Genomic DNA, 27,720 nt, shown 5'->3' with positions numbered 1-27,720 from the left:
TGAGAGCAAAGATTTTTTTGTGTATTTCGTTTCTTTTTTGGTTGCATTCAGATGTGATGGACTAGAAATTAATAATTTCTCATACATCCTCATAATTTCTCGTCGACATTCTCAATTACTTTCATATTTTTCATCAAATTAAATAAAGCCTCAAACTAAACAAGAAAATTGGTACAAAACTGTATCAGACGATAACTTCGTCGTCTTTTCTGTTGATGGGATCACCCCTGAGTAATGCAATAATGAGACTGAAATCAGAAAAAGAGACGGTTAGAGTTCCTGGAGAATGTCCTTCTGGGTATGACTGATGAGAGAGGAGGCGTTACCAGTAGAGATAAATGAAGAAGAAGATGAGATAATATCCGAGGTAAATCAAGCAGTCTCTGGTGTGCTTCTTCAATTGTCCCCTGTTGTGTATTTCGGTGGGATCGAAGACGCCCATGTTGCCCTGGGGAACGGTCAAGTACTCGCCACTGAGCCACAGGCTCATTGGGAGATTCACAAGTGCCAATAGCCACTGGCCGTGGATCAGCAGTATCACGTTGAGGAGTGTGTGTGCAACGAGCTTTGGTACAACCCACTGCGAATAAAAAGAAGTGCTCAGGAGGAGTTTATCAACTTTAACGACCCCGCGACTACACGGAGAAAAGAAGTTGAGGGAATGGAATCGCTTCTACATTTTTTTCCCTGTCTCATTACGTGACAATTTATTTTTCAATTATTCTTACAAAATGTGCATTTTCACTGATTTTTCAATCTCCAATATTTTCTTTCCCGGAAATTCGACGAGCTAAAGAAATTTCACGGACAGATGAATAGTAATATTCAGAAGAGGAACATTAAAGTCAATTGTAGGGGGGAAAATCATAACATTTTAAATTCCAATGAAAATTTAAAGGAATTGAAAATTGTCCATCCGCAAGAACACGAGAGTTTCTCAGTTAGTTGAATTCTCGATCATTCTCGGAGAAAAGAAGTTGAGGGAATGAATCTCCTCTAACTAGTTTGGAATTCTCATCATCAGTTTTTTTCCCTGTCCCATTACGTGAGAATTTATTTTTCAATGATTTTTTCAAAATGTGCATTTACGGTGGTTTTTCAATGTGCAATATTTTCTTTCTCGGGAATTAGACGTACTAGAGAAATTTCTCGAGCAGCTTTGTGATCGGCGTTAAAAAATCTTTAAAATCGCGAATTATACTGGTTCCCCTCCTACCCAGTCCAGAATCCTATCCGACAATATCCTATAAGGTCACATGATGTGGAACGCTATATAAAGTCCCTTCTCCTGTTAAAGATGTCATCCTTCAGGGCGAGATCAACCCAATTTTGTAATATCGTGTTAATGAATAACTTGAACAATTGTGGAGCGAGAAGACTTGATTAGATTTACATCGAAAAAATCGTGAAATTAAAAAATTAACAGAAAATTGAACGGAATTCTAAATTTTTGGGCAGCCAAAAGATGAGAATTCTCCAAAAAAAAATTCACCGTTACATCGACTCATTTCATTTTCAATTGAATTCTGCTCCGTTTTAGACTTCAATCTTTACGAAATATTTCAGAATTGGAGGGAGATACCTCAATTTTTGTAATAAATTTTTTTGTAACTTTGATTCCGCTCTACAAAAAAGGTCTTCACAAAAAATATCCTCCCTCCCTTCACTCCGAAGATATTCATCAAAAACTAATTCTTAAATGAAGTAGACACTTTTCCTCCCCAAAATATCTGTATTAATTACCTTATTTAATCTCAAGCAGCATTGCTGAGCATTCAAATAATCACATTCAAGATCAGAAAGTGCAATCACCTGAATCATCGTCAATTAAGAAAAATATTCCCACCAATTGAGCTCTTAATCATTTGAAACCTAGAGAATAACGGTAAAAAATCCCCCACAAACTGCTCCAACCTCTGAAGTAATCAACTCCTCATCAACAAAACTCCGATAGAAATTCAACAAATCCGAAGTAATTCCCATCGAATAATCACGAATGAACACTTAGCTGTTAATAAAAGGATACGAAGTAGACCAGAACAAACAGCACAGCTCCAGTATCAAGGAGAGCTGCGGCAAACAACAACGGCTCCGAAAACAAGCCCATTTTATTTCAACTGAACCAAACGTAAATAATCACTAAATAATCACAGGAAAGTCCTCAGTCACACGGTCTGCACTCGCGGTATTGTTTCACATAATTAAAATTCACTCTCATTGTTTATAAATCCGAAAAAACGTGGGGAACAGAACGAAAAAGTGCCGACAGTACCGACTGGACTGTCAGAGAGATGAGTTGGTGTGGTGCCAACTGCGTCGTCAATTTTCCCTAGGGTTCATCAATAATGTCCCTATCACAACAATATTCAACATCAAATTCATTTGTGATTGATGCATAAGTAATTAATAATCAAGAAAAGAATCTCAAAATTTTCTCCAGAATTTTCAATCAGTGCAATTGATGTTTTTCTCACTCAATTCTCGAATTTTCAATCATGAAAATAAGACGTGTCATGTGCCACCTGCTGCGTATGATGTTTGTGTACTTCTAAGTTGCTGTGATAATCGATATCATTGAAGAATAACTTGTTAAACAGAAATCGTGACTCAGGGAGTAGTAAAATAGTTTGGGGTGTTGGAATGTTTCGAGAGTCAGCGAAAATTGTTGTCGACGATGGACAGGCACCATCGGCTCCATTTGTTGTTAATGTTTGGATGGAGGACTTTCTGGAGAAGCTTAAGGTCCTTAATTATGATACTGAATTTGTCCAGGAGCTGAAGATGAAGCCGATCAATAGGTAAACAAACACCTTGTTTTGAACTATTTTGATTTATAAATATTTCCTGGCTGAACTACACGATTTGAATTAATTGCATTTCGTTGTGAAGGCAATGGAAGTCTCTTTTAACTGAAAAAAAATGTTGAATTTCACTCAGCTGAACTTGAGTTCTTAACTATGGAAATTAGTCCATTTTACAGCTCTTCCCTACATTTTCACTGTTAGAAAAAAATGGAATTTCATGGAGGATTTGGAATCAATTGCAGTTGAGGGGAAGAAATCGTAAAATTTCCAATTTCTATCAAAATTTGATGAATTTTCGAATTTGTGCGCAGCAAGAAAATAAGAATTTCGCAACGTACTTGAATTTCCAATTAATTGAAGATTCCGAGATATATCTACCTGAAATTACTTGTATTGTATTCATTTCTATGGAATATTCTAACTGAAATTTAGAGTTTTCATTGATTCTTTCATCAATTTGCGAATCTTCAGAGACAAAATTTCTTGAAATTTCAGTACAAGTATCACTTGATGAAAACTTTCAAGTAATGTATCGAAAATTTCATCCGAAAAATTTTATCGGTATATTTTCTTTCTAATTTTAGGCCAAATGTCACTCGTTAAAAATCCCCAACACACTGTTAGAAGAAAATTGAAATTTCGTGAACAGTTTAATAATACTTTTTGGAAAAGCAACATTGAGCTGGATTTAGGGGGGAACATCATGAATTTTTAAAATTCAAGTTTTTGAGTAGCAGGAAGACGAGAATTCCCTAACTTATTTGAATTTTAAATCAATTGAAGATTCAAAAATATATCTGCCTGAAATTTATGATTTCCATTGATTCTTCCATTAAATTGTAAATTTCTATTAACAAAATTCCATTAAATTTCAGTGGAACTATCACTTGATAAAAATTTTAAAGAAACGTGCGAGAAATTCCAACTAAAAAATGTTATCAGTGTAATTCTCCGAATTTTATACCAAATGCCGCTTTTCAAAAATTCCTAACACTGTTAGAAAAAAAATTGGAATTTCGTGAACAGTTTACTAGAAGAATATAATAGAATACTTTATTTCCTTGATACTACTTTTACAATTTTACATCTTCACAACCCATAGAAAGATACTCCCAATAACACACTCCAATAAATTATGTTTTCATATAAAATAATGAATAATGAGTAATAATAATATTCCAATCTTAACAGTTTTAACAATTATCAGGAGGAGTCAGAAGGACTCCACTTGATGAAAAACACATTTGAATAATTCGATTTTGATCTGATATTAAATTATATTATGATTACGATCAATTTACTAGTATCTTTAGAAAAGCGACATTGAGTTGGATTTCAAAATTCAAATTTGTGAGCAGCAGGAACGCGAGAATGCCGCAAATTACTTGAATTTTAAATCAATTGAAGACTCAAAAATATATCTGGCTGAAATTTAAAGTTTTCATCGATTGTAAATTTAAATTTTCATTCATAAAATTGCTTGAAATTTCGGTGAGACTGTCCCTCGCTAAAAATTTCCAAAAAATGTACCTGAAAATTAAAAAAGCATTACACAATACTAAAATTCTCCAGGCATTATTTCGTCATCCCAACGAACCCAGGAGAGCAGTTCTACATGTTCACGACCCTGGCAGCCTGGTTAATAAGAAAATCGGGGAAGAATTTCGAGTATCCTCAGGAGTCTGATGACCCGAATTCAACGATAGCATTGATCCTGGACTACTTGAGGGGGACAGGTGTGCCCGTTGAGTTTCCCCCCAATAAATTGAAGCAGGGGGTGGGCGAGCACGCTATCTACGTGCTAGACCATCTGGCTGATCAGGCGATCAAGGTCTCTGGTTTCAAATGGAAGAAGTAAGATGATAATTGACATTAAACTAAGCTAATTGCGGTTTGTGCCGTTGATTTTTCTAAACTGGGGAATTTTTCAGAGCTGAGATTCCACCGGATGATCCCAACCAGGAGCCAGAGATCGAGGAGGACGAGGCTGAACTGATCCTCGAGAAAGTGGAGGAAGAGATGATGGCGGAGTACGATGAGGAGGATGATGATGTTCTCCATATCGATGATATCACGAAACTTTATGGAGCGGCTATGGTAAGAGCGTAAAATATAACATTCCCCCAATTTCTCGATGATCCTTTTTTGGTGCTTATGAAAAAATACGGAAATAATCTGAAGAAATTCGTCCAGAGTGCGATAACAACAAAATAAATTTGAAATGAAGTATTGAAATCCAAGAAGTAAATTGATGTTCCCATATAAGTAATTTTGATTGAATAATTAAATCAGAGGCTATTAGTATCCAATTTTGTAATGAAAATTCAACCCTTCCAGATGTATATTAACAGTTAAATCTTTAATGAACCGTTATTCATTATTTAATGTGCCCATTCTTTACAATATGCATATTCAGTGTTCCATGAAAAATGTGATTCCATTCACTAATAATTTCACGGAAAGCCTGGAATTTTCATTGGAAAACTAAGCCAAAATTCTTCACCAGTCATTAACGACATTGTTTTCGTTCCAGGATGATGTTCAGAAGCCGGAAAATATTTTAGAGTCTCAGACCGATACAGAAGAGTGGAAAATGGAGCTGGAACGAGTTCTTCCTCAATTGAAAGTTACGATTAAAACAGGTAAAACAGAAAAGAGTCAAGTTTTCAAAAGATTTTAACAATTTATTGGTGTAAAACCAATAAAAATTGTCAACGTGTTTAATATATTTGAAAGTAAAAATACAAATTTTTGTGAATTTTGCACTCACGAAGTTTTTGTGTCAAAAGAAGAAATCGAGAAACAGCGGGAATTCCTTCATTGTCGGAACACTTGAAATCTAATGCACTCTAATTCGTTTAGATTCTCGAGATTGGCGTGCCCACCTGGAGCAAATGAAGCAATTACGAGCCAACATATCCACAGGACTGAATGGCACCAAAAGCCAACTAGATAAATTGCAATCGGACATTGGGAACACTTTAGATAAAATAAGAATGCGGGAAATGTACCTGAATAGACAATTGGAGCCAACGTTGAACGAATTTCGAGTACTTCAAGAAGAACTATCGAAAGTTAAAGAGCATTACAGAGAAGTCAGTGGTGGTGTAACCGAGAGAACTCGAACTTTGAACAAATTAACTGAGGAATTGGAGCAAGTGAAGAAGGAAATGGACGAGCGAGGGTCCAGTATGACCGATGGAACGCCCTTGGTAAATATAAAGAAGAGTATAACGAAAATGAAGGCCGAAATTTCGGAGATGAGTGTTAGAATTGGGGTTTTGGAGTACAGTTTAATGTGCGCAAGAATTCGGGATAGAACGCAACTGCAAGAGGACATGAACAGTAGTAATTCCAGTTTATTAATTAAATGAATTGATGAATTATAAAGAAAATACAAAAATCATGTGAATGCATGCGTCCACAGTGTGATAACAATAGAATAAATGTAAAATGAATTGTTGTAATTCTTTAAAGAGAAGTATTACCGTATTCTAGTCAAATAATCCAATAATTTCCGACGACAGAAAATGTAAATCATTACAATTTAATAAGAATAAAGAATTTATTCAATTACATAAATTCGGGACATTATTCATTCCTATGGGCAGCACTAATTCTAGGTTGCTAATTGAATTATTCATTTATTTACTTATTTTTTAATTCAATGAATAATTGAATTGGTAAAAAATTAGCGGCAGTAGTGGTCACAGAGGTAGCGTGCGGCTCAGGCGGTCGTAAAGCTAAGATTAGTATTTGGATGGGTGTCCGGTTAGCCCTATCCGGTCGTGTGGAACTGCTGCCATCAGACGCGAATGTAAAGATCTGTTGTATACATTTAATCAGTGTGACAGAGAGGCACAATAGGGCCCTGCAATATCAGCCGAATGTACAACTGGGGTTTTCCATGGTTTCCCTTGCAACCCTAGCCTGAACGGGGTGCAGTTGGGTAAAGAGTAAAATGTGGTAACGCAGATACCCACCTGTACCAAAAATAAATTGAAAAACATAATGACTTACTCTCAGACCTTTTGATTCTAAGAGTAACTAGATTTTCGAACACTTTTCCCATGTTAATTCTCCTTTCCGAATTTACATATAATTTACAATAAAATAAATTTTAAATAAATCAATAAAATTCCCTCCCCGAGGATCAACATCTAGTCGAATAATCCATTAATTTTCAACGACACAGACGACGGGAATGATTTTAACATGAAGAAAAAACTAATTAAACTGCAAGAATAAAATTCCTACAGTTACAGATTTTAGTGATGATGCGAATTATTGATGCTCATAAAAATAATTCCTTTAGAAACACATGAATAATGAAAATTCTAATTAAATAATCAAATCAATCAAAAAATGACTCGAAAAACAACAGTTTAACAACATAACAACAGTTCAAAGAGATCGTTTACAGTGTGATAAAAATAAAATAAATTTTAAATAAATTAATGAGATTTCCTAATCCAATAATTCTCAGCGATAAAGACGACGTGAATAATTTCAACATGAAGAAAAAAAGAACTAAACTGCAAGAATAAAATTCATACAGTTACATTTCAGTGGTGATATGAATTATCGATCCTCATAAAAATAATCTCAGTACTCCGAAGAATTCTGTTCCCATTTATCTCGCCCTCATAATCACCTCAGAGAGGGGGCAGATTTATCAAACATGAATACTCCGTTACGAAGGCCACAAAAAATTCACCCATCCACATTACGCCTCCCCCCTCTCTCCCTTAATGACGTCCCGTCATTAAGCAAAAATGTCGCACGTCTCACTCCCAAAGACGAAACTCTGAAAGACCCACTCCACTCCCTTAATTGCGCATTGCTCTGAAAAAAACGGATGGAGGGAATGAATGTGAGCCTTTTACGGTACATATTTGCAGAGTTCAACTTTAAAGGAAACCTGTAAAAAATTTCGAGTATGCAAATTAGAACTCCGTAAGCAAGTTTGTTGACCCAGAAGGAGAGTAAACGCCGTAATTGCGAGTCTCGCTGTTATGTTTTAATGTTTAATCACCGCTGGTTCGTGCCATGAATTTTCACGGATTGAATATTTCATTCTTGTGGATAAATGCTTTCGCTAATGGAATGTTTCTGGTTCACAGTGGCACTGGTAGCTTCATTTTTCTGTTATGCAAGTTATCGCTCTGCTAATTTTACACATTCTTATCGCAGTTTCATTTTTCGTAGCGCAGAGTTTAAGGAAAAATAGTAGAATACTCGATTAGAATTTAATATTTGACTATTTCTCTTCTCGATTTTTGTTTCCGGATGGGAGCATTGTAATCGTTCAAATTTAAGACCCGCGTGCATTATCTTTTGAACGTGATTTCGGTTGTTTTCTTTATTTTGATAATCTGACATGTTTTTCAATTGCCATTCAATTTTACATAGCCCTGTAGAGTCTTAAAAAATTATAATCATACAATCAAAAAACGTTGAAAAAAAACTGAACATTTTCAAAAAACTTTTTTGAATAATATGGAGAAATAAACCCCATAAGGAGGAAATTGTAAATTAATAATTTACAGTATCTAATGGCTGTTCAGTCGTCATTTGACTCAGTAACCAATGCCTTTCAGATCGTTAGTTGCCATGTTAAAATATCCATTTATAATTTCCTCTCTGTCGGGCTTATTTCCTAATCTTCATTAAAAATGTTCTTTGAAAATGTTCAGTTTTTTTCTATTTTTTTGGTTGTGCAATCATAATTTTTAGAGACACCTAACGTGATGTAAAATCCAGTGGAAATTGTGATGTATTTTAGATTATGAAGATGGGAAAACAAACGAGATAACTTTCGAAAGATAAACCATCCGGGCCTTAAGTGACGGATTTTTTGTGTCATATCAACTTATTATGATTCAAAAAGTTCGAATATTACATTTTTCAATTTAATTGGTTAACGACTTCTAGAATCGAGATTCAGTATTTTTCGCTCATAATGATCTATTGGTAGTCGAAAGACTCGTGGCGCCCATATTTTCCCGTTGGGAAGGTCAATTGATTTTCATGATGATTTTTGTAAATTTAGAATTTTTCGTAAATTACTCTAAAAGTAAACTTTCTGATGGTTTCATCGAATATCATGTTTCGATTCACTCCATAATATAGATAGCATCATTCTTCCATTCAATTTTTAAAAAAATTTCGGAAAATATTCTTAAAACATGCAAAAGTTTTTTGATGTTCCATCTTTTGGAAAAATTCCTGCCACTAATTATTTGAATAAAAACAAAAAAAAGGTTACAAATGACTTCATTATCATTAAAACGACCCACTTCGCCTTCACTTTCATCGAATAAATAGATGGTATAGATACACAATATTTTATATTTGAAATGTCATCAAATATTGAACTAAAGTAAAAATACAACAGAAATGATTAAAAAAGAGATTTCATTACATTTAATAAAACGATATGGAATGATGAATTATATACTATAGAAGCAGATGATGTGCATACTGATCATTCGGAAGCATTTCGCTAATTCATTAACAAAAAAACGATACTATATTAATATAAAAGCAATTTCCCACTTCCTGTGATTTTCAATCATTAGAAAATATATTCGACGGTGAGAAAATAGTTAAATTCATTCATATCGACGAAATAATGAATTTTGAAGATATCAGTCGGTTTCAGTCTCAGATGTAAATGACGATTAAATGCCTGAGGAGATGCATGCGCGTTATTTATTCATCTGGAAATAATTGAAACGTGTTCATGGAAAATTGTACTGAAGAAAACCACTCTTCCCACTTTCTCTCCATTTATTTATGTTTTTCTCTCACTTATCCCTACAATTTTGTATCACAACTGCCCCCTCCTTCCTTTCTCTGCTCATGTGTGATAGAAAATACCGAGCCGAAGCGGGTAAAATAACGTTTGCGCAGGCCAGTCACCGACGAAGACTCGCAAGTGCAACTAACGGGCTCAATGTTCAACAGTTCTGCAGTTCAACATTTCAATAATAGTTCGTCTAACGACAGATGTGATAAGTGTATTTTTGTTGTTTCCAATAATTTTGTGCATAAGTAATTTCGGAACTGCCGGGAATAAAGAAGAACATCTTCAGGTAATTTCAAAAAATCATAAATTTAGACAATTTGAGATGGATTTTGGAAAAAGTGAAGTTAAAATTTATTCACTTTCGTATTTTCTCATTAAAAAATACTCAATTGTCCTATTCGGTTGCGGGAAATTACGTTACAAAGGGGGGAATTTATCCTCTGTCTCACGTTTTTCCTTCCATTTCCGATAAAAACCCTTGAAACATTATTTTGCTCATAATTTTTTGTTGATATTTACCTCGTTAATTTCATTCATTAAAGAAATAAGACTGATTGAATAGAATTGATCTGAAATTCCGGGGAAGAATGAATATAATAATCGATATTATCATAAAAATTTTCGTTTTCATGAACAAAACAAAAACAGCGGAAATAATTATCATTAAAATTTGCCGTTTCTCACTGAAAAGTGGTCATCCTCAAGACAATTCGAGAAGGGTTTTGATAAAAAACTGAAGTGAAAATTTATTCATTCTTTCGTACTTTTTCATTGAAAAATACTCAATTTTCCTATTCGTTTGCGGGAAATTATGTTGCAAAGGGTGAAATTTATTCTCTATCTCACGTTTCACCCTTGATTTCCGATAGAGACCCTTGAAACATTATTTTGCTCATAATTTTTTGTTGATATTTACCTTGTTAATTTCATTCATTAAAGAAATAAGACTGATTGAATAGAATTGATGTGAAATTCCGGGGAAGAATGAATATAATGATCGATATTATAAAAATTTTCGTTATGATACACAAAACAGCAACAGCAGAATAATTATCATTAAAGTTTGCCATTTCTCATTGGAAAGTGGTTAAACAAGCCTTCGCACATTCACATGACTTTCACCCGTTGAACAATCGAATATTAAAAAATCCAACCGACCACGGTCGAGGTTTTCCCCCTCATTATGTCACCGTTTCATTATATTATTTGTCGTAACAAACACCAATGTCCTGTGTATTCTAATCAATCGTGACCTTCCATGACACGCAATGAAAATGATGGGGTGATAGATTCGTTGATATCGACTTGTGACCAAGAAAATATCAAGGGTGATTGAATATCCTGAAATATTCATCATCCCGGAAATAGTGGATCGCGGTTGGAACCACAACCACTCTTCATCCACTTCTAAATTTTAGAAGAGATCTTCAACGATGACGTCATCGATTGCCACTTTGAGATATACGAGTTTTGTGTTCTTGAGTGGCTTCTTGACACAGAAATCACGTGCGCGGATTGAACCGCAGCCCTATATCGATCAATTAGTATTTACCATCAATTTCGTTGAAAACAAAAAAAAATATATCCGAATTGATTCAATTATATTCTATACTCGAATGAAAAATAAAATATATTTGATTCAAACATATTAGTCTTGATTTGAGTCGAGAATAAAATATACTTGATTCAAACATATTATTCTTGATTTAAGTCGACAACAAAATATACTTGATTCAAGCATACTATTCTTGATTTGAGTATAAAATATACTTGAATCAATTCGAAGATTATTCTTTTGTATCAGATCGGGCTGCAGTAAGCCTTCTTAAATGTAATATAAGCGTCGAGCACTAAGTGTCAGAATATTAGGGTCAAAATGTGCATGTTTAAAAATGAGGGTCAGAATATTAAGGTCAAAACCTTAGGGCCAGGATATAAAAGTAAAAAAAGTGGGTGTCAGGCAATGAGGATTTAAATGAGTTCCCGGATTTTTTTCCCTGTGAGAAATGCCCCGGAGAAAAATCCCCGGAAAATTTATCCCTTGAAAAATTTTGCCCCCGAAAAAATGTTCCCCAGAAAAGTTCCTATGCCCCCTAAAAAAAAATATGTAAAATTTTCCTGGAAAATATTAAGTCAGACCACATATTCCTAATATCTATTATTTTCTTGAAGTCGACAATTTCTGAACATCATGAATAATTTACACACACCTTTTCGTCAAAATAGGATTCAATTCTTCGCTTCGCGTGCCTAAAACGTCCCTTTTCCACACATTGTGATGAAAAATATCGTTCGATACTCGTGGAAAAAGTGTTTTTTTGCTCGTGGGATTATATCACTTGCCGTCAGCTCGTGCTATAAACCTCCCACGAGCCCGCACTCGTTACGAAATATACTATTTGTCATTAATTTCTTCATTTTTCTTCTGCTAAGAAAAAAAAAATTCAATTACCATTTTCTAAGAAAAAAATTGTAGAGAATTACCGCCCGAGCCGGAGGCGAGGACGGTAAGCACGTGGGTAAGGATTCGATCTCCATATACATGTGCTGAAATTTTTGCGGAAACAATCAAGATTGTTGAGGAATTCCTGGGCTCAAATTTTCTGAATTTTTGCTTGAACCAGGGATGGCCATTAAAATTATATTTCTTCAATATTAAAAGCATTTGCGACTTAGATTGATGAATGTTGAAATATACTCATCAGAATTAAAAAATAATGTAATATTAATAGTTTATACTTCCGATTGATGATGAATTAAATATTTGAGAGTACAGAACTGTAAACTTTCCATTAAGTGAATATTTCTTATTTCTTAAAAGGGATTATCTATTAATCAAATAATCGGCAATCTTCCTGCCTAATTATTGATTAATAGTTCAAAATTTGAATATTTAAATTGATGATTACTTGAATGATTAAAAGTTTAAGATGTTAACTAATTGACGGCTTCAAAATTTAACGGTAATTATGATTCATGAATATGGCTATCCCTGGCTTGAACTTTTCTCTGAGAAAAAAAGGAGGGGAAATACTGGAAAAATTTATGTCGCGGAATTTCCATAGAAAATCTTTCAACACAATAGAACAGCTTTACCCAGAATAGAGGAGGGTGGGGTAAAATGGACATTTTTGACTTTTTTGAAATGCTGATGATTTACTGAATTGTTGATGAAATGGAATAAGTTTCTCAGTATAAAGCAATATTCTTCCCCTTTGCGATGAACCTAGAGTGAGCTCAATTGATAAAACTGCTTCTGAGTGATGACTATTTTTAGAAAAGTCAAAAGTGTCCATTTCATCCCACCCCACCCTATTGGAATTATATCTCCGTGAAAGAGTGAGCGTTTCAAAAATAAGACCATTGATTTCGAATAAATTTAAACGCCTCTTGAATTCTTTTGATATAAAAAGCCCCGGGATTTATTCATGAACGTCATCCTCACGTTCCGGAAAATCAAGGCGCTGTTTCATTGTCCCTCAATAAATTTTTAAGCGTCCACTTCGATGCAAGCCTTGATGGAATAATAACGGATTCATCATAGCAGTGAAAATGAGTCAGGAGATAAGACAAAATCGAATGCTAGAGTCCAGATGTAAAAAATTCATGATCATATATTGCCACGATAAGATGAAAATGATGAAAATACGTACTTGGTCGGCAGCTTCCGATGATTTAAATTATTATTAACTCTGCTGTCTTCGATTCTGTTCAGGCCAAATATTTCAGTAGCGAAGCGATAAAGGGCGATAAGTCGATAAATGTCCATGTTCATGTCCAAGTATTCTTATCGAAAAAATTCCACGAGAATATTCACATAGAAAAATCGAAATCTGTTGCCTTTTTCCTACTAAATATCTCATAGAACCGTTGCAAAAAAAGAAATAGAATTTTAACGAGAATTCCCTAGAATTTGAATAGAATCCCAGTAGAATTTTCTAGCGAATTCGCTAAGTTTTTTCTATCGAATTTTTTCATCGAATTTTTTCAGCTGCCCAATTATCCTCTGGAGAGTAAAATTTGCCTAGATTTCCTGGATAATCCTTCCCCAATTATCATTAACTTATTCACTCAACATATCATTAACCCACTCATCTCTTAAAATAAATATCAATCGTCCGCTCCTTATCACGACCTACCGAAATCACGCTCGGCCTCGTTAATCTATATGGAGTAATTACCGAAAGATTTGACGGAAAAACACGAAAAAAGTAAATCGAACTTTGTTCCCTAGACGATTTTTCAATGATTATTGAATATGTCCATTGTCCCTCTCCATTCGCCTCAAATACCGCCATCCTGAAAATGCTGGCAGTAGTTATCGTACTCTCTAATGCTCAGCAGTTCCTAATATAGCGGTTGGTGTCAATTGAACAGCCCCCGGTGATTCAAACTACTCGAGAAATTATTCGACGGTGAACGAAATAAAAGTTTCTGCTGTTCTGTTATTTAATAAAAGAAACAAATGAGTGGAGTTCGTCGAAGCGTTTGGATTAATACGCGTTCATCATTATTCAATGACTAACAAACAATCGTGTGACTGGAGGAATATGCAGGAAGTGTGATGAATCCGTGAACTTAGAATCGCGTGTTTTAACGATGGCAATTAGTATCGTTCAGGCTACGTACGCAACCGTCAGTTCCAGTGAGTGAATTCTGCATTGAGAACGAGAGCGAAAGATCAATCAAGCATGCACGATCAATAGATACTGCATCATCCGCGTCAATAAAGAAAAAAAATGAATTCTTGATAAAGAAAGAGTTTGTGATTTCTGATCTTTCGAATTTGATCGTCTACCATTTTTTAAATAATCCCGAGATACAACAATCAGTAATATTCGCTGATATAATCAAAATCAATTCTGAATTGATCTCAAATCTCCGAATTAATATTGATTAAGTATTGCGCAGATATTGGGGGAGGAACTTGAAACTCCTCTCGTCGGCAAGTTCAGTGACGAACCGGTAACATCTCAGGTCCCAGTCAAAATTCATTCATTTTACTATTTCTCTTCGTTAAGTGTAATTGGATAATTCGGGGCGCAGGTAGTCATTCCTTCTCCACGCAAAGACAATATTTGTAGACGCACGGAGAGAAATTCTCCAGAAAAATTCTAGGGCTGGTACTGGAAAAAATCCCGATCCATCGGCTATGAAAAACTAGTGCTATTAAGGTAAAATTTTCGGGGATTTCTGGGAAAATTTAAGGCACGAGAAACAAACGTTCGTCAAGCCATGTTGTACTCCTCACGAAGACGAGGATAATTGATTTATGACAAGATTGATTTTCCAAATCAAGTCTAGTTGAGACAACGTATTCAATAGTTTTTCAGTCTCAAATAAATAGCTGTTTTAATGCAAAAACCACTTGACTATTGTGACCCAATTGCCTATTAGCTTTCGATAAAGTACAAAATCTCTTGGCAAAAGTTATCTTTTCGTAGTGTAAGGTATTCTTTTCTTGCCAATTTTCAAGTCATGAGCAGGAATCGGGAAAAATAGTTACTAAGTGATTTTTAAAGAAGTTTACCATAGATTAATCACAGTTCCTTACTTGTTCATTTAAATCTGAAAATAATTTTCAATTCTCAATTATATTAGACAATCAATTCTAAATATTTGAATTCGATTTTTCGATTAATCAAATAATCATCATTCTTGCGAAGTTGATTACTGATTTATAGAATATATGAAAAATTGAAAATGTTGATTGATAGTTAATATAATAAAAATTATAATAAAATTCGAAAAATTGTAAAAGACAGTCACGTGATTTTGTATGTAATGAAACAATTTTAAATGATATTACGATTTTGTCGTAATTGTATTACGATTGTCGAAATTGCCTATCTCTGATCATGAGTTTCTTCATACCAGTAAATACATTTCATAAGTAAAGACGTACTTCTTAAAAAGTGTGATTTTTTTTAGTGTAAGAATGGGAAAAATTCACGTGCTACTCAATAAAATTTTCAGTGCCGGCACAGGAATTTTTCCCCGGCCGCCCTTTTCCCCGTGTTAGCACTACAGTTTTTCTATAGAATTTCTCCCCGTGTGTACGTGTAACGCTGTGAGTGAATGACCGGTATCATCTCAGACTTTATTCGACATTCATCCGTTTGGCTGTTTCTGCCATCAAAAACAATTGTTTAATTCGGGCGGATGTGAGAGACCAGAGAAATGGCACCTGATGGAGATGTTGTTCTCACAGAGCTAACGAATCCTGAGAATGGAAACGGAGTGAATCCTGGACGTCCCCTCGAAATTCCATTACACCGGTAAGATAATCACTCTGGAAATTCAATTCCGATAAAAATTCCGATGAATCATACACAATGAATCATAATTGCCATAAATTAAATCCTTCCTCATTGATTGAGTTTGAAAAAAAAACGCATTTCTTCCGTTGAAATTCAAATGAGATGCGTTCAGGTATCGATTATGCAGACGAGATACTCTAGATAATATTACCTTACCTCGTCTTTTTCAAGATCAAAGCTATTGTAGTCGTCAGAAATCACTCATTTTTCAAATCCGCGCACTGCTATTTTTTCCTCATTTTTATTCTTCATTCTACGATCGAATGTCGAGTATTTACGATTAAAATTGAATAAAACCGATAACAGGGGTGAATAAAATACGAATGGCGAGCCATGACCCTAATCAAGTGCAGTTCAATATTATTTCTCAAGGATGAAAACTCATCGATTAATTTTTTCAGCCAGAACATTAACACGAGTCATATTTATCATTAAGGGAGAGTGGGGTAAAACGGCCCCTTTTGACTTTTTTTGTGATACTCAAAACTCAGAAATAAATTCATTAATTGAGATCAGTCTAGGCTACTTCTAAAGGGGAAAAAGTGTAGTTTCCATGGAAAAATAATTATGCCATTTTATTTAAAATTGAATGAGCTGTTAACATTTTTGAAAAAATTAAAAGGGGCCGTTTTACCCCACTCTCCCCTATATTGCCATAAATTGATTTTTTCTCCCTCAATTTCATTCGGAAAACGACGCATTTCTTCCCTCGGAATCTGTCATACACATTGAATACTCTAGATAATATCATCTTATCTCGTGTGTTTCAAGATTAAAGCTGCTGCAGTCGACAGAAATCACTCAAACCCTCAACACCGCGCCCTGCTATTTATTCCTAATTTTTCTCGTTGTTCTAGGATCGAATGTCGAGTATTTACGATTAAAATTGAATAATAACGATAATAGTAGACAATCAAATACGAATTGATGTCGGAAAGACCAATGAAAACGCGAGCCATGACCCCAATCAAGTGTAGTTCAGTATTATTTCTCAAGGATGAACACGTCAATTAATTTTTTCAGTCAAAACATTCACAGAACTCATAATTATGATCATATTGTCATAAATAGAATTTTTTCCCTCAATTTCATTTGGAGAACGAGGCATTTCTTCCCTTCAAATCCGTTATGCACATTGTAGACTCCAGATAATATTATCTTTTCTCGCGTGCTACTATTTTTTCCTCACTTTTTTCATGACCCCAATCAAGTGCATTTGATTATTCTTTGAAAAAGATGAACACTCGTCAATTAATTTTTTCCACCAAAACATTAACATGAGTCATAATAACCATCAAATTGCCCTAAATTAAATTCTCGATTTAATTCGGAAAAGGACGCATTTCTTCCTTCCGATCTGTCATGCACATTCCTATACTTCAGATAATATTATCTTACCGCGTGTGTTCGAAGATTAAATCTGCTGCAGTCGTTAACAATCTTCCGTTTCTCAAACCCGCGCATTGCTATTTTTTCCTCACTTTCCTCGTCATTCTGCGATCGAAGGTCGAGTGTTTACGAGTAAACTGAATCATAACGATAATGTCACCCATCAGCCAAATACGATTGGATGTCGGAGAGACCAGTGACGAATCGACCCATTACGCCAATCACATTCACATACTGTTAATTGTTATCTCTCGTCGAAAATGAAGACTCAACGGTCTATTTTTTTAACAATAACCCTCGGATAAGCCGAAATGTCACATTGAGCCAAATTCTCTCGGCTTTCATGTGACATGTCAGACATGGAAACCCTCGTTCCCTCGGGGTTAGGACCCACTGACTCCCTTGTGTAAGAATAATCCAATTATTTCCGATTTTTTAGGTTCTGTTTGTGTCTCAGATTCATATGAATTTAGTGTTCTTGGTTCTATGAGAATTTATTCGATTTGTTGCGGGTTTTTCATGCATTTTTGGTTAATTATTACAGGACACCACCACCGAGGAAGATGGGAGTCTCCAAGGTGAAGGTCGGGATTATTTTTGCGGTGGCGATTGTTGCTATCGCTGTAGGGGTGGCAATGGGAGTGCTCTGGAGTTCAATATTCGATGAAATTCTCTCTCGTGTGAGTCATATCTTTTGCACTGTCCGAAGTTCCTGGCTTGATAATCGTATAGAGAGCGTTAAATGTCTCAGTACCTGACTCGGTGCCAGTAGCCAAACTTTTTTGGAAATTCTACCTATTTCCTGAGTTCTTATGGGGCACATTTTGGCAGCCCATTCAGACGAACAAATTGACGCGCTCAAATTGAGTTTTTCCTCCATCAAAAAGAAGGGAGCGAGCGGAGTAATGTAGACACTTTTGATTTTTTTAAATATTAATGATTCATTGAACGGCTGAGGAAACAGGATTTTTTTTGTAAAGTACGATTCTTCCTCTTTGTGATGAGTCCAGACTGAGCTCAATTGATGTATTTATTCCGGAGTTATAAATATTTTGAAAAATGTCAAGTGTCATTTCGCCCCAATCTCCCCTATGATGTACTATTTGTACGGTCAGCTGCTGGGTTCAGTATTCAGTTACTGACACATTCACCTTATGGAGAATTGGGACATTGTAAAAAAGTTGATGTTCTGATTGTCAGTCAATCATAAAGGCGTTGAACAGCCTTCAAACTCTTGAACATTTTCTTCTTGTAAAAAAGTAGTTGAAATTCTTTATACTTTCGGGAATGTTTATAGTTTCTGCTACAGGGATAAATATGAACCAATTTGTTATCATTTCGAAGAAATGTCTAAATCTTTAAAAATGATAGTCCTTCAAATATTTTCATTAGAAAAGAAAGAATAAAAACTTATGATGGAAAAGCCATGAGCCCACTCCATCACCGATCCGATGACTTGCTAATATTCTTGAAAATGTAAGAACTATCTCGCCTCCTCCCCCTCTGTTCCTGAAATGATTATGAGAGTGAAAAAGCCGTAATTTATGATTTATTTATAAAGAAAGGTCTGAATCTGCAAAAATGGGAATTTTTCAAATATTTTATAGATCTTCCTCTCAAAGTAGATTTTTTTCAGCCTTCAAAGATGTTTTTGTTTGATGTTTTTTAACAATTCGAAATGAAGCGGCAGAATATGTTCCTTCAAAGTTTAAATAGTAAAATCATTGGATCATGTTTTTGTGCTGACAATTTTTATAACCACTTAGTCAATTCCAATATCCGAGCCTGGAAAAACAAATTACCACTTCTAAGTTTCTTTCAATATTCATAAGTGAAAAATTTAATGAAACCAGGTCACTACATTCATCACAATAGATAAAATTAAACTTAAGCTGATGAAAAAGAACCATTATCCCACTCCATCACCGATTCAATGACTTATTAATGTTTTCGAAAACAGAAGTATCCCCCCCCCTTGTGCCTCCATAGGAAACTATCCCAATTCTCCATTGGATAATTCTGTACCAATTCCCATAGGAGTGAAGGTTGAAAATCCTTCATCAGAATATTTCTCATTAATCTTCAAATTTTATTCCCAACAGGAACTAATTCTATCCCCAACCTCCAAGAGTTTCTCGATATGGAAGGAGACACCGATTCCCATGTACCTCAAGATTTATCTATTCCACTGGACGAATCCTCAACTGGTGGGAAAAGTAAAACCACACTTCATTGAGAAAGGCCCCTACGTTTTCAAGTAAATAAAAAACCTCATCTGAAATTCGAACCTACTCATTCCAAACAATCTTATAATTATTCACTATTTACAGAGAAGTTGATTACAAAGTCAATAAAACTTGGAATACTAATGGCACATTGACATTCTATCAAAAAAGAATCTGGCATTTCTTACCATCAGAATCTAATGGTACTTTGGATGACGAAATTGTGAATCTTAATCCAATTGCAGTTGTAAGTTTTTCAAAACTTCCATCTTCACTCCCCCCATTCAGTCACTTTCTATTTTTCCAGTTAAATATTCATAACTAAGAACCAAATTCATGAAAATAAGTAGAACCTGGGTGGTAAAAATATTCAATAGAGAAAAAATAATAAAAAATAACGGAGAAAGATTAAAAAATATTGAATAGAGAGAAGTGCATGAATTTTCATTTTTCTATGCAATTTATGCAGAGAGTTTCTACAGAAATTTCTTGCCCTAAATTTTCTAGCATTTCCCCATTCATTTTTTTATTCTTCTCCCATTAATAGAGAATCTGTAGAAACAATCGCAACAGAAACAGTCATATAGAGATATACAAGTCTATTGATTTTTTGTAAAAATATCTCCTATAGGCCTTTCCATTTTCAAGTCTCCGAAATTTTTGAATGAAAGGGACTATTGAAACTTTATATGAATTTTTCCCAAGTGATATATTACCAAAATATTCCGTTCCATGACATTTAGACGTGTAATAACAAAAAGAAATGTTCTTAATACTTCGACATCTCCTAATAAAACAAGGGATATTTCAATTTTCTTTTGAAAAAAGGGTATCTCAAAATTCATATGAAAAATCGTCTGAAACTTCACGTTCCCCCTCCTCTTGACAGTTATATAAATGGTATGAATGCATCAAAAAGCACAAATAACATGAAGTAGTTCACATTGGAAGAGAAATAAAATGATTCGCGAGCTCCGGGAGACTTAGAAATGGATGTGAACAAGAAGCTTTCACGTGAATTTTGAGATACCCTAATCTTGAAAATTGACGTACCCTTCTTTTATTAGGAGACGTCGACTTGATGAATTTCGAAAGTCATTCAATTACTATTAAATCCATTTAATAAATTATTTTAATCCATTATTATCATTACATATGACCGAATATGGCCCAAAGTGGTAACAATTGACAAAAAACAAATGTTTCATCAACAATTCACACGCACTCCACCCCCTCCCACACCTACAACAATCAACATCATCTTGTTCTCCACAGACAATAGCCTACAGAGTAAGACACAAGTCAGGACCAATAAAACAAATGGTAAGCGGTGCCTTGGAGGTCCTCCAAGAGGGTTTAACAGTCCGGAAAAAGGTCCGCGAGCTGCTCTTCGATGGTTACGAAGACAAGTTGATTGACCTCGCTAAAGAACTCCACGTCCCAGGCATCCCCTGGAACAAGTTCGGCTGGTTCTACGGTAGAAACCGTTCAGAAACGTACGATGGCACCTTCAACATGAACACCGGAGCCAACAGCATGCAAGACCTGGGGATCCTCCGGGAGTGGAACTACGAGAGGAAATCGACAATATACTCTGGAAAATGTGGAGAAATAAACGGATCCCTGGGTGATCTCTGGCCCCCAGTGAGGTATTACGAGGATGTATCTGTGTTTGCCCCAGATGTCTGCACCCTAGTCCCATTACACGACAATGGAATCATGAATTTCGACGGATTGGAGGGGAAACAGTTCATGGCGACTCCGGAGACCTTCGACAATGGTAGTAGAGTGGAGTCACGAGCATGTTACTGCAAAGACGTTGAGTGCCAGCCCTCGGGGACTTTAAACGTCTCAACATGCAAATTTGGGGCTCCAGCATTCGTCAGTCTTCCCCACTTTCACCTGGCTGACGAGAGTTATCGCAATTCAATTGATGGACTCAGACCAGCCCACGATGGATCCCACGACTTCTACATTCTCGTGCAGCCAGATTTAGGGATTCCCCTGCAGGTCAGGGCTCGTCTGCAGTTGAATCTGCTGATCCAGCCCATCAAGCATATCAGGCTCTTCGAAAAAGTGCCAAAAGTCTTCATTCCCATGCTGTGGTTCAGGCAGGAGGCTGATCTGTCCTCAGACCTGGGGTCTCAATTGAAGTTTGTTCTTATTCTCCCAACTCTGGGGCACGTCACTTTCTTCGGTATTGCTGGTCTCGGAGTACTCCTTCTCTTTATTGGGGGAGTTGTCTGCATAAGGGGGAGGAGAAGAGCAGAGGACAATCAGAGATTGATTGCCAAAACCGAGGGCAGTGGGACTGCTACGAATGAAGGATGATTGATGGCTCGTAAGAGGAGGAAACGAAAGAGTCAATTATATTTTTTTAATGCCAGGAGGAGGCGCTCCGAGGGGAATCCTCACTCTCGGGTTGAACAGTCTTTCTATTTTTCTTGAAGGTTTTTTATTTGTAAATAGGAGTTTGAGGCACATGTGTTCTTGGGAGGAGCTTGGGGAGAGGGGTATTAGGAATATCGTGATAAACAAGTGCCTCGGGGGTTGATCATGGGGGGAACCTTGAAAAGAATATTTCCAATGCCCGGTTAGAGTATTAGGGGTTAATATACTGTAATTATTTGAAAGTTGAGAGAACTAGTTTTCAGGCCTTGGTGGATTTAATTGTCAAGGCTTGCCTAAAATATGGAGACAATGATATTAAATATCTTAACTGAGCAATTCGTGATTCATTACGAATGTTGAAACACTCTAGGTAGAATCGTAAGGACATCGTTAATCAGTGAATTAATTAATTGTCAACTTATGCGAGTTTTTTTTTCGTGGCAGTTTATCACCACTGGCAATCGTTCGAATGTGCCTGTTATACTTAAGTACATGAATCGTTCAAGAGCAGTATCTATGTACGTATGAAAAGATTTGATGGAAATTCTCTTGCATTTATATTGGAAATCTATTCTTTTTTTTACAGCCATTCCTATAGAAAATTTTTCAACTTTCCTGTGACTCAATAGATGCCTTTTTCTCGTGAATTTTTCTATTTCATTTATTCTGTTGGAATTTTTTTCTGTAGGAATTTCTGGACACAAATTTTCCAAGTTTTGTTTTCTTCAATTTTGTGATAAGAAATAAAAGAGAAAATACCGGAAAAAAACATGGAAAATTTATGTTTGAGAATGTTTACAGAAAATGTCTAAAGAGAGTAACTCTTTTGGATGTATTGAAAATGTATATATTGATAAAATTTAATTTTTGTCCTTGTGACAAAGCGTAATTTTCAATCTGAATCTATAGGAAATCTGCGGGAAAATGGAATTTTTACTACATTTCTTAGAGAAAGTACTGGATTTGCCATTAAATATTTCCATACGAGCATGTACTTGCGAATAATTAATCAATCACCGGTTTAATCGTCATACTAACGAAAATTGCGACTGGTACGAGAATTGTGATACCAAAATGCATTCTTTCAATCAAATAGAAGACTCTTCTTGGTACTTAATCACCGAGAGCCTCGTTACTGATATTGAATAGATAGAAATGTAAATTTCGAAGTAGGATATGCGAATTAGACAGTTTATGGTACCCAGTTGATAGTTAAAAATATTGTAAAAAAAATCATTAATGAAACCATGAAGTTTGTATAAATCGTGTAATTACTGAGAGAACATTTTTACAGCGTTAGACAGTAGCTTTATCTTGACCGGTTTCATTTCGAATTCCTCGTTGTCTATTGAAAAATATTGTTGCTTGTCATTCTGAAATAAATGTTACCATTTTTTATTAATAAAAGTTGAAAATTATTCGGAAGAAACGGAGATGAGGTCAATGTCTCAATGAGATCATGAACTAGAATTTATTGAGAAACAAGTCATTTCAACTTATTCTTGTGTTCTCATTCCTCTAAATGAACTGAAATTGTTATTTAGTTTTTACTTACTGAATCGTCTACAGTGTTCGGTAAAAGTTCGATATCTTTGGCCTCTACTGTTTTATTTATAAGCGTTTTTTCTCCTTTTATTCTTCTCCAGCCTTCAGCTACGAAATCTTTGTAACTAACATATTCCGGGCCTTCCAAAAATAACAAAATAATGAAAAACAAAACGAATTATTAAATTTGAAAAATGCTGTGTGTGAGTCTTCCTACAAATGTCAACAACAAGTCGTTATGTAAATGATTATTACCTAAATGTAATTTAATAGACGGTGGGCCTTCCTTGACCGGATTCTTAACGTTACTAGTGATTAAACTGAGTTCTGTTGCATTGATCGGTATTTCATTGTACTGCCCACACTTGTCATTCTTAACTCTTCGGTAATCGATTTCGTTCTGGGCGTAGGCTGTTCTTCGTGGGATGAACACGTGCCACCACCTTTTTTCGGTGCTCTCGGCGCTCTGATTGTCGTCGTAACATGTTGAGCAACCACTGCAGGGCTCGGAGTAACGGAGGGTTCCATTTATCTCCCAGTTTACGTCTTTCTTTATGCCACTGAATATATATGTCATGTATCTGAAAGGAGGACAGAGAATAATTTTATTGATTCAGTTCTTATGAAAATTAAATTAAGGTTCGGATGGAGTATCGCAATGTCCATTGGATTTTAGGTAATAATAAAATTACGTGACCACGTCGCAGATTGAATTCAATAATTAAATTAATTGCAATAATTCCACTGGCCTGCTGTGGATGAATTTAAACCTCTTTGAGACCACTCATATAATATTATGGATGCTCGCATACAAAGGAGCACAATTTCGATAGTTATCATTAAGGTAGACAAACTGTCTCATATCTGTGCAAAATTTTCTTTGGGTAAGACGGTCTTTTAGATAACTTTATGATAAATTTCAGGTATCTGTTTGACTATTTTCCAAAATATGATATTTTGCATAGACATGAGGCAGTTTTTTTGTACATCTAAAAGATCACTTCACATTGTGCTTCTTGGGTAGATGTCAAGTGACCCGTTTTCAATAAAGATTAGGAAGTAAGTCCGATAGAGAGGAAATTGTGAATGAATAATTTACCATGGCAACTAACGATCTGACAGCCATTAGCTACTGTGGTAAATGGCGACCAAACAGCCATTAGATACCGTAAATTATTAATTTCCAATTTCCTTCCTATTGGGTTTATTTTCCAACATTATTCCAAAACGCTTTTTGAAAATGTTCAGTTTTTCTTCAACGTTTATTTTGATTGCGTAATTTTTATTTTTTGGAGAATCTTGAGCTGTGTAAAACGAAATGGCAATTGGAGAATACTTCATATTATCAAAATAAAAAAATTAAAAATGATCACGTTCAAAAGATAATACACGCGGTTCTTAATGAAGTTCATAATTCATTAATTGATACAAATGAACAATTATACATTATTTATCCGTTATAATTCCTTGATATCATTTCTGATTGATGGAAATAATCCAAGTACTACAATATCGCAATCAAATCTATCAATTAAATTGCATCAGAAAAATTTGGGTGAATTTATAAATAATCAATGTTCTTCAAATTATATTTGATGTTCAACAAAAAATATTGGAGAGGATTTTCCCCAGCGAAAAAGTGGTTCACGACCTGTGCCCTTGATCATTCAAATTCTAATTAATTGAACTTAATTATTGAATCTAATTTTTTTACTACCTCCTAAGAGACCCCCAATACCAATATTTATCCCTTCGTGCATGAGCATCCCTCCAGGCACCCCATTCCAGAGTCCCCACAGCATAAATTGGTCTTATTGGATTTTCAGGATCATTCTGAGTGAAAGAAAAATGAAAACAACTCATCGAAACATTTCGCTTCATTGAATAGAGTCCAGGAGTTCAGTTTTTTAATATTCACGTTTAGTGGTTCAACTTTCACGACGTCGACCATTCTCGTTCCTCCCCTGACAGCAGCCATGGTGGCATCAGCCATCTCATGGATCAGAGGGTGATCCTCATACCCTCCGAGGAACATTGCATCAGCTATTCTGTTCATCTCCCCCAGGGGGAGAATTCCAATGGGACACTGCTTGGCATACCCCCTGTTCCCCTCGTACTTCCTCAGGAGACCTGTCACCACGTCCAGAAGAGTGCCATCTCCTCCTGCCACTAGTATTGCATCAGTTGGAGTGTTCATGTTTTCTATTAGGGAACGAGCATGGCCCTCTTGTTCTGTCTGGAGAATCGTAACTGCGATACCAGCCAGGTGCAGCAGGGGTTCGCAGTATTTTTCAAATAATTTTTTTGCCTTTCTGAAGGATAAAACAATAATAAATAATTGATAAATTAATTTATCTAAGAATTGTTTATAACTAATGAAGGAGCGAAATCGTAAAAATAAATAAGTCTAGTTGGAATCGAGATCAGTTTTTGATGAGAATCTACAGATTTGACGGAGGTATAGGAATATTTTGCTTCAACGGGAGGCAAAGAATCCCTATACAGGATATAGTTCACATTCATTATGATTATAGAATATGAAAAGAAATTAAGAGCACAAAATATTTCTGATAATAGTTTTGAAATAGAAATAATATTTTAACAAATCACGACTGAAGTGTAAAGCCGATTCATCAATAATATTGAGAGCTCCAAGAAAGCTCTCTATAAAAATTTCTCCATTAAATTCTTGTAAAAAGTAGGGGTGGATAAGCCAAAATGGGTACTTTAGACTTGTTTTTCAAACTGTGATGTGCAGATGCAAGAAGGGGAAAGTGATTTAGTAGTAAAATGTGAGAACAGCCTACAACTAAATATACGGATAATATTAAATTAAAATTTCTGTTTCAGTTAGGTTGGGGGAGAAGAAACGCTAGTGTGGGTGTAAAACAAAGAATCCTCTTGTAACATCAAGAAAAATAAATCGAATTGAGTTGAATGGAGTTTTTTCAATGTTCTGAAATCAGACACAAATTTGTCACTTAAATTCAATCTAGGCCCATCTCAAAGGGGGAGAATTGAACTTTTTCCATTAAAAAAATTCTCATTTAATTAACAACGTGATAAACTATTACCCTAAAATGGACACTTTTGACTTTTTTAAAAATATTCTCAACTCGGAAACAGTTTCATCAATTGATCTTAGTCTTGGCTTATAACAAAGGCAAAAAATTGTACTTTCCATTGAAAAATAGACGATTCCACTTCACTAAGAATTTAATAAATTATTAACATTTTTTTAAATTCAGAAGTGTCCATTTCACCCCAACCTCCCCATTAAAGCTCCAAATAAGGTCTGTGTAAGGGTTTGTCATTCTCTATTAAATTCTAGAGAATTCTCTAATATTGTTAATTCCACTCCACTGTTAACTCCCATTATTCATAATATGAGAGAATATTGTGAACCTTTTTTTAGCTATTGGATTCAAGATGACTGTGATGTGCCTAGGTTTACGTGTAGCAGCAAGAGGCTCATCCCCGAATTTAACAGCTTCCTCGCAGTAAGCTCTCATCAACAAATTCGTTCTAAAAAAATAAAAAAAGGATCAATTAAACCGTAACGTAATTCACGAGAGAGGTTATGCCATCATTAAAATCGTGAAGAAACTTACTGATAGACGTCAAGACCATAAGAGGTTCCGTAAGTGAGGACAGCTGCACTGAAGAGTGACTTCTTCCAGTTATTTCTGATAGTCTTGAAGAAATTGACGATTCTAGCCATTCTCAAAATTGTTTACAACACATTCACCACGAGTGACTACCATAAAGCCTCCACTGACTTCTCCAGACAGACGTTTTCGTTTTTCCCGGGCTTCCCAAAGGGCAGCGGGGTCACACATACTCCGTTTTGCAACAGTTCTAGGGAAAATGGCGACAGTACGAAAGGCGGTGGAACAAATGGGCATGGAAATTTGGGGGGGAAGGCGTTCGTACTTCCACAACTGTACACATCCACGGCTGTCTACAGATTTGTGAAAACTATGAGGGAAAAACTGTACACAACCACATCTGGGCATGGTCCTTGGAGTCGGCCAAACAGTGTCGTAGAGTAGAAATTGCATTCGTTGTATTTGCAGTCGATATTATCTATGGATGGCGCCATGTGTCCCACTATACCACAAATGATAGTTGGGCTTTCAATTGAAGGCCCGAGTTGTAGACCCGAGTTTGTAGCAGCGATGTCAGACAAGATATGAATGTTTTTTTGGGCTCAAATGAAAGAGCGGGTCGAGAAA

General features: G+C 35.5%; 4 protein-coding genes across 6 annotated transcripts; 2 read left to right on the top strand and 2 right to left on the bottom strand.

Moving 5' to 3' along the window:
* Nucleotides 1-17,461, bottom strand: LOC107040200 (protein cornichon homolog 4). 2 transcript variants are annotated; one of them, XM_015260162.2, is made up of 4 exons: nucleotides 2,027-2,320; nucleotides 1,744-1,812; nucleotides 327-580; nucleotides 1-248 (listed from the first exon to the last, which is right to left on the bottom strand). In XM_015260162.2, exons 1-4 carry the CDS (start codon nucleotides 2,105-2,107, stop codon nucleotides 185-187), a joined length of 468 nt encoding a protein of 155 aa, XP_015115648.1. In that variant the 5' UTR covers nucleotides 2,108-2,320; the 3' UTR covers nucleotides 1-184. The 2 variants fall into 2 exon arrangements, with proteins under 2 accessions (XP_015115648.1, XP_015115649.1); XM_015260163.2 differs by lacking the exons at nucleotides 1,744-1,812; nucleotides 2,027-2,320 and adding an exon at nucleotides 17,334-17,461.
* LOC107040199 (intraflagellar transport protein 57 homolog) lies at nucleotides 1,904-6,349 on the top strand. The gene is made up of 5 exons (XM_015260161.2): nucleotides 1,904-2,798; nucleotides 4,377-4,658; nucleotides 4,736-4,901; nucleotides 5,338-5,446; nucleotides 5,667-6,349. The coding sequence occupies exons 1-5, from the start codon at nucleotides 2,641-2,643 to the stop codon at nucleotides 6,176-6,178; spliced, it is 1,227 nt and encodes a 408-aa protein (XP_015115647.1). The 5' UTR covers nucleotides 1,904-2,640; the 3' UTR covers nucleotides 6,179-6,349.
* Nucleotides 9,741-24,181, top strand: LOC107040197 (protein croquemort). 2 transcript variants are annotated; one of them, XM_015260160.2, is made up of 5 exons: nucleotides 9,741-9,901; nucleotides 17,869-18,004; nucleotides 19,427-19,581; nucleotides 19,655-19,796; nucleotides 20,825-24,181. In XM_015260160.2, the coding sequence occupies exons 2-5, from the start codon at nucleotides 17,888-17,890 to the stop codon at nucleotides 21,878-21,880; spliced, it is 1,470 nt and encodes a 489-aa protein (XP_015115646.1). In that variant the 5' UTR covers nucleotides 9,741-9,901; nucleotides 17,869-17,887; the 3' UTR covers nucleotides 21,881-24,181. The 2 variants fall into 2 exon arrangements, with proteins under 2 accessions (XP_015115646.1, XP_015115645.1); XM_015260159.2 differs by lacking the exon at nucleotides 9,741-9,901 and adding an exon at nucleotides 17,386-17,730.
* On the bottom strand, nucleotides 23,200-27,286 carry LOC107040170 (acylglycerol kinase, mitochondrial). Its single transcript, XM_015260119.2, has 7 exons — nucleotides 27,097-27,286; nucleotides 26,891-27,010; nucleotides 25,404-25,797; nucleotides 25,203-25,318; nucleotides 23,741-24,066; nucleotides 23,496-23,626; nucleotides 23,200-23,313 (listed from the first exon to the last, which is right to left on the bottom strand). Exons 1-7 carry the CDS (start codon nucleotides 27,204-27,206, stop codon nucleotides 23,212-23,214), a joined length of 1,299 nt encoding a protein of 432 aa, XP_015115605.1. The 5' UTR covers nucleotides 27,207-27,286; the 3' UTR covers nucleotides 23,200-23,211.
* Nucleotides 27,287-27,720: the final 434 nt, after the last annotated feature.

The sequence above is a fragment of the Diachasma alloeum genome, unplaced genomic scaffold, assembly GCF_001412515.2.
Source record: "Diachasma alloeum isolate Michigan unplaced genomic scaffold, Dall2.0 Dall_scaffold_00325, whole genome shotgun sequence".
Lineage (NCBI taxonomy): Eukaryota > Metazoa > Arthropoda > Insecta > Hymenoptera > Braconidae > Diachasma > Diachasma alloeum.
Note: the sequence above shows the minus strand (reverse complement) of the source record. Positions and strands in the feature narration are given on the sequence as shown.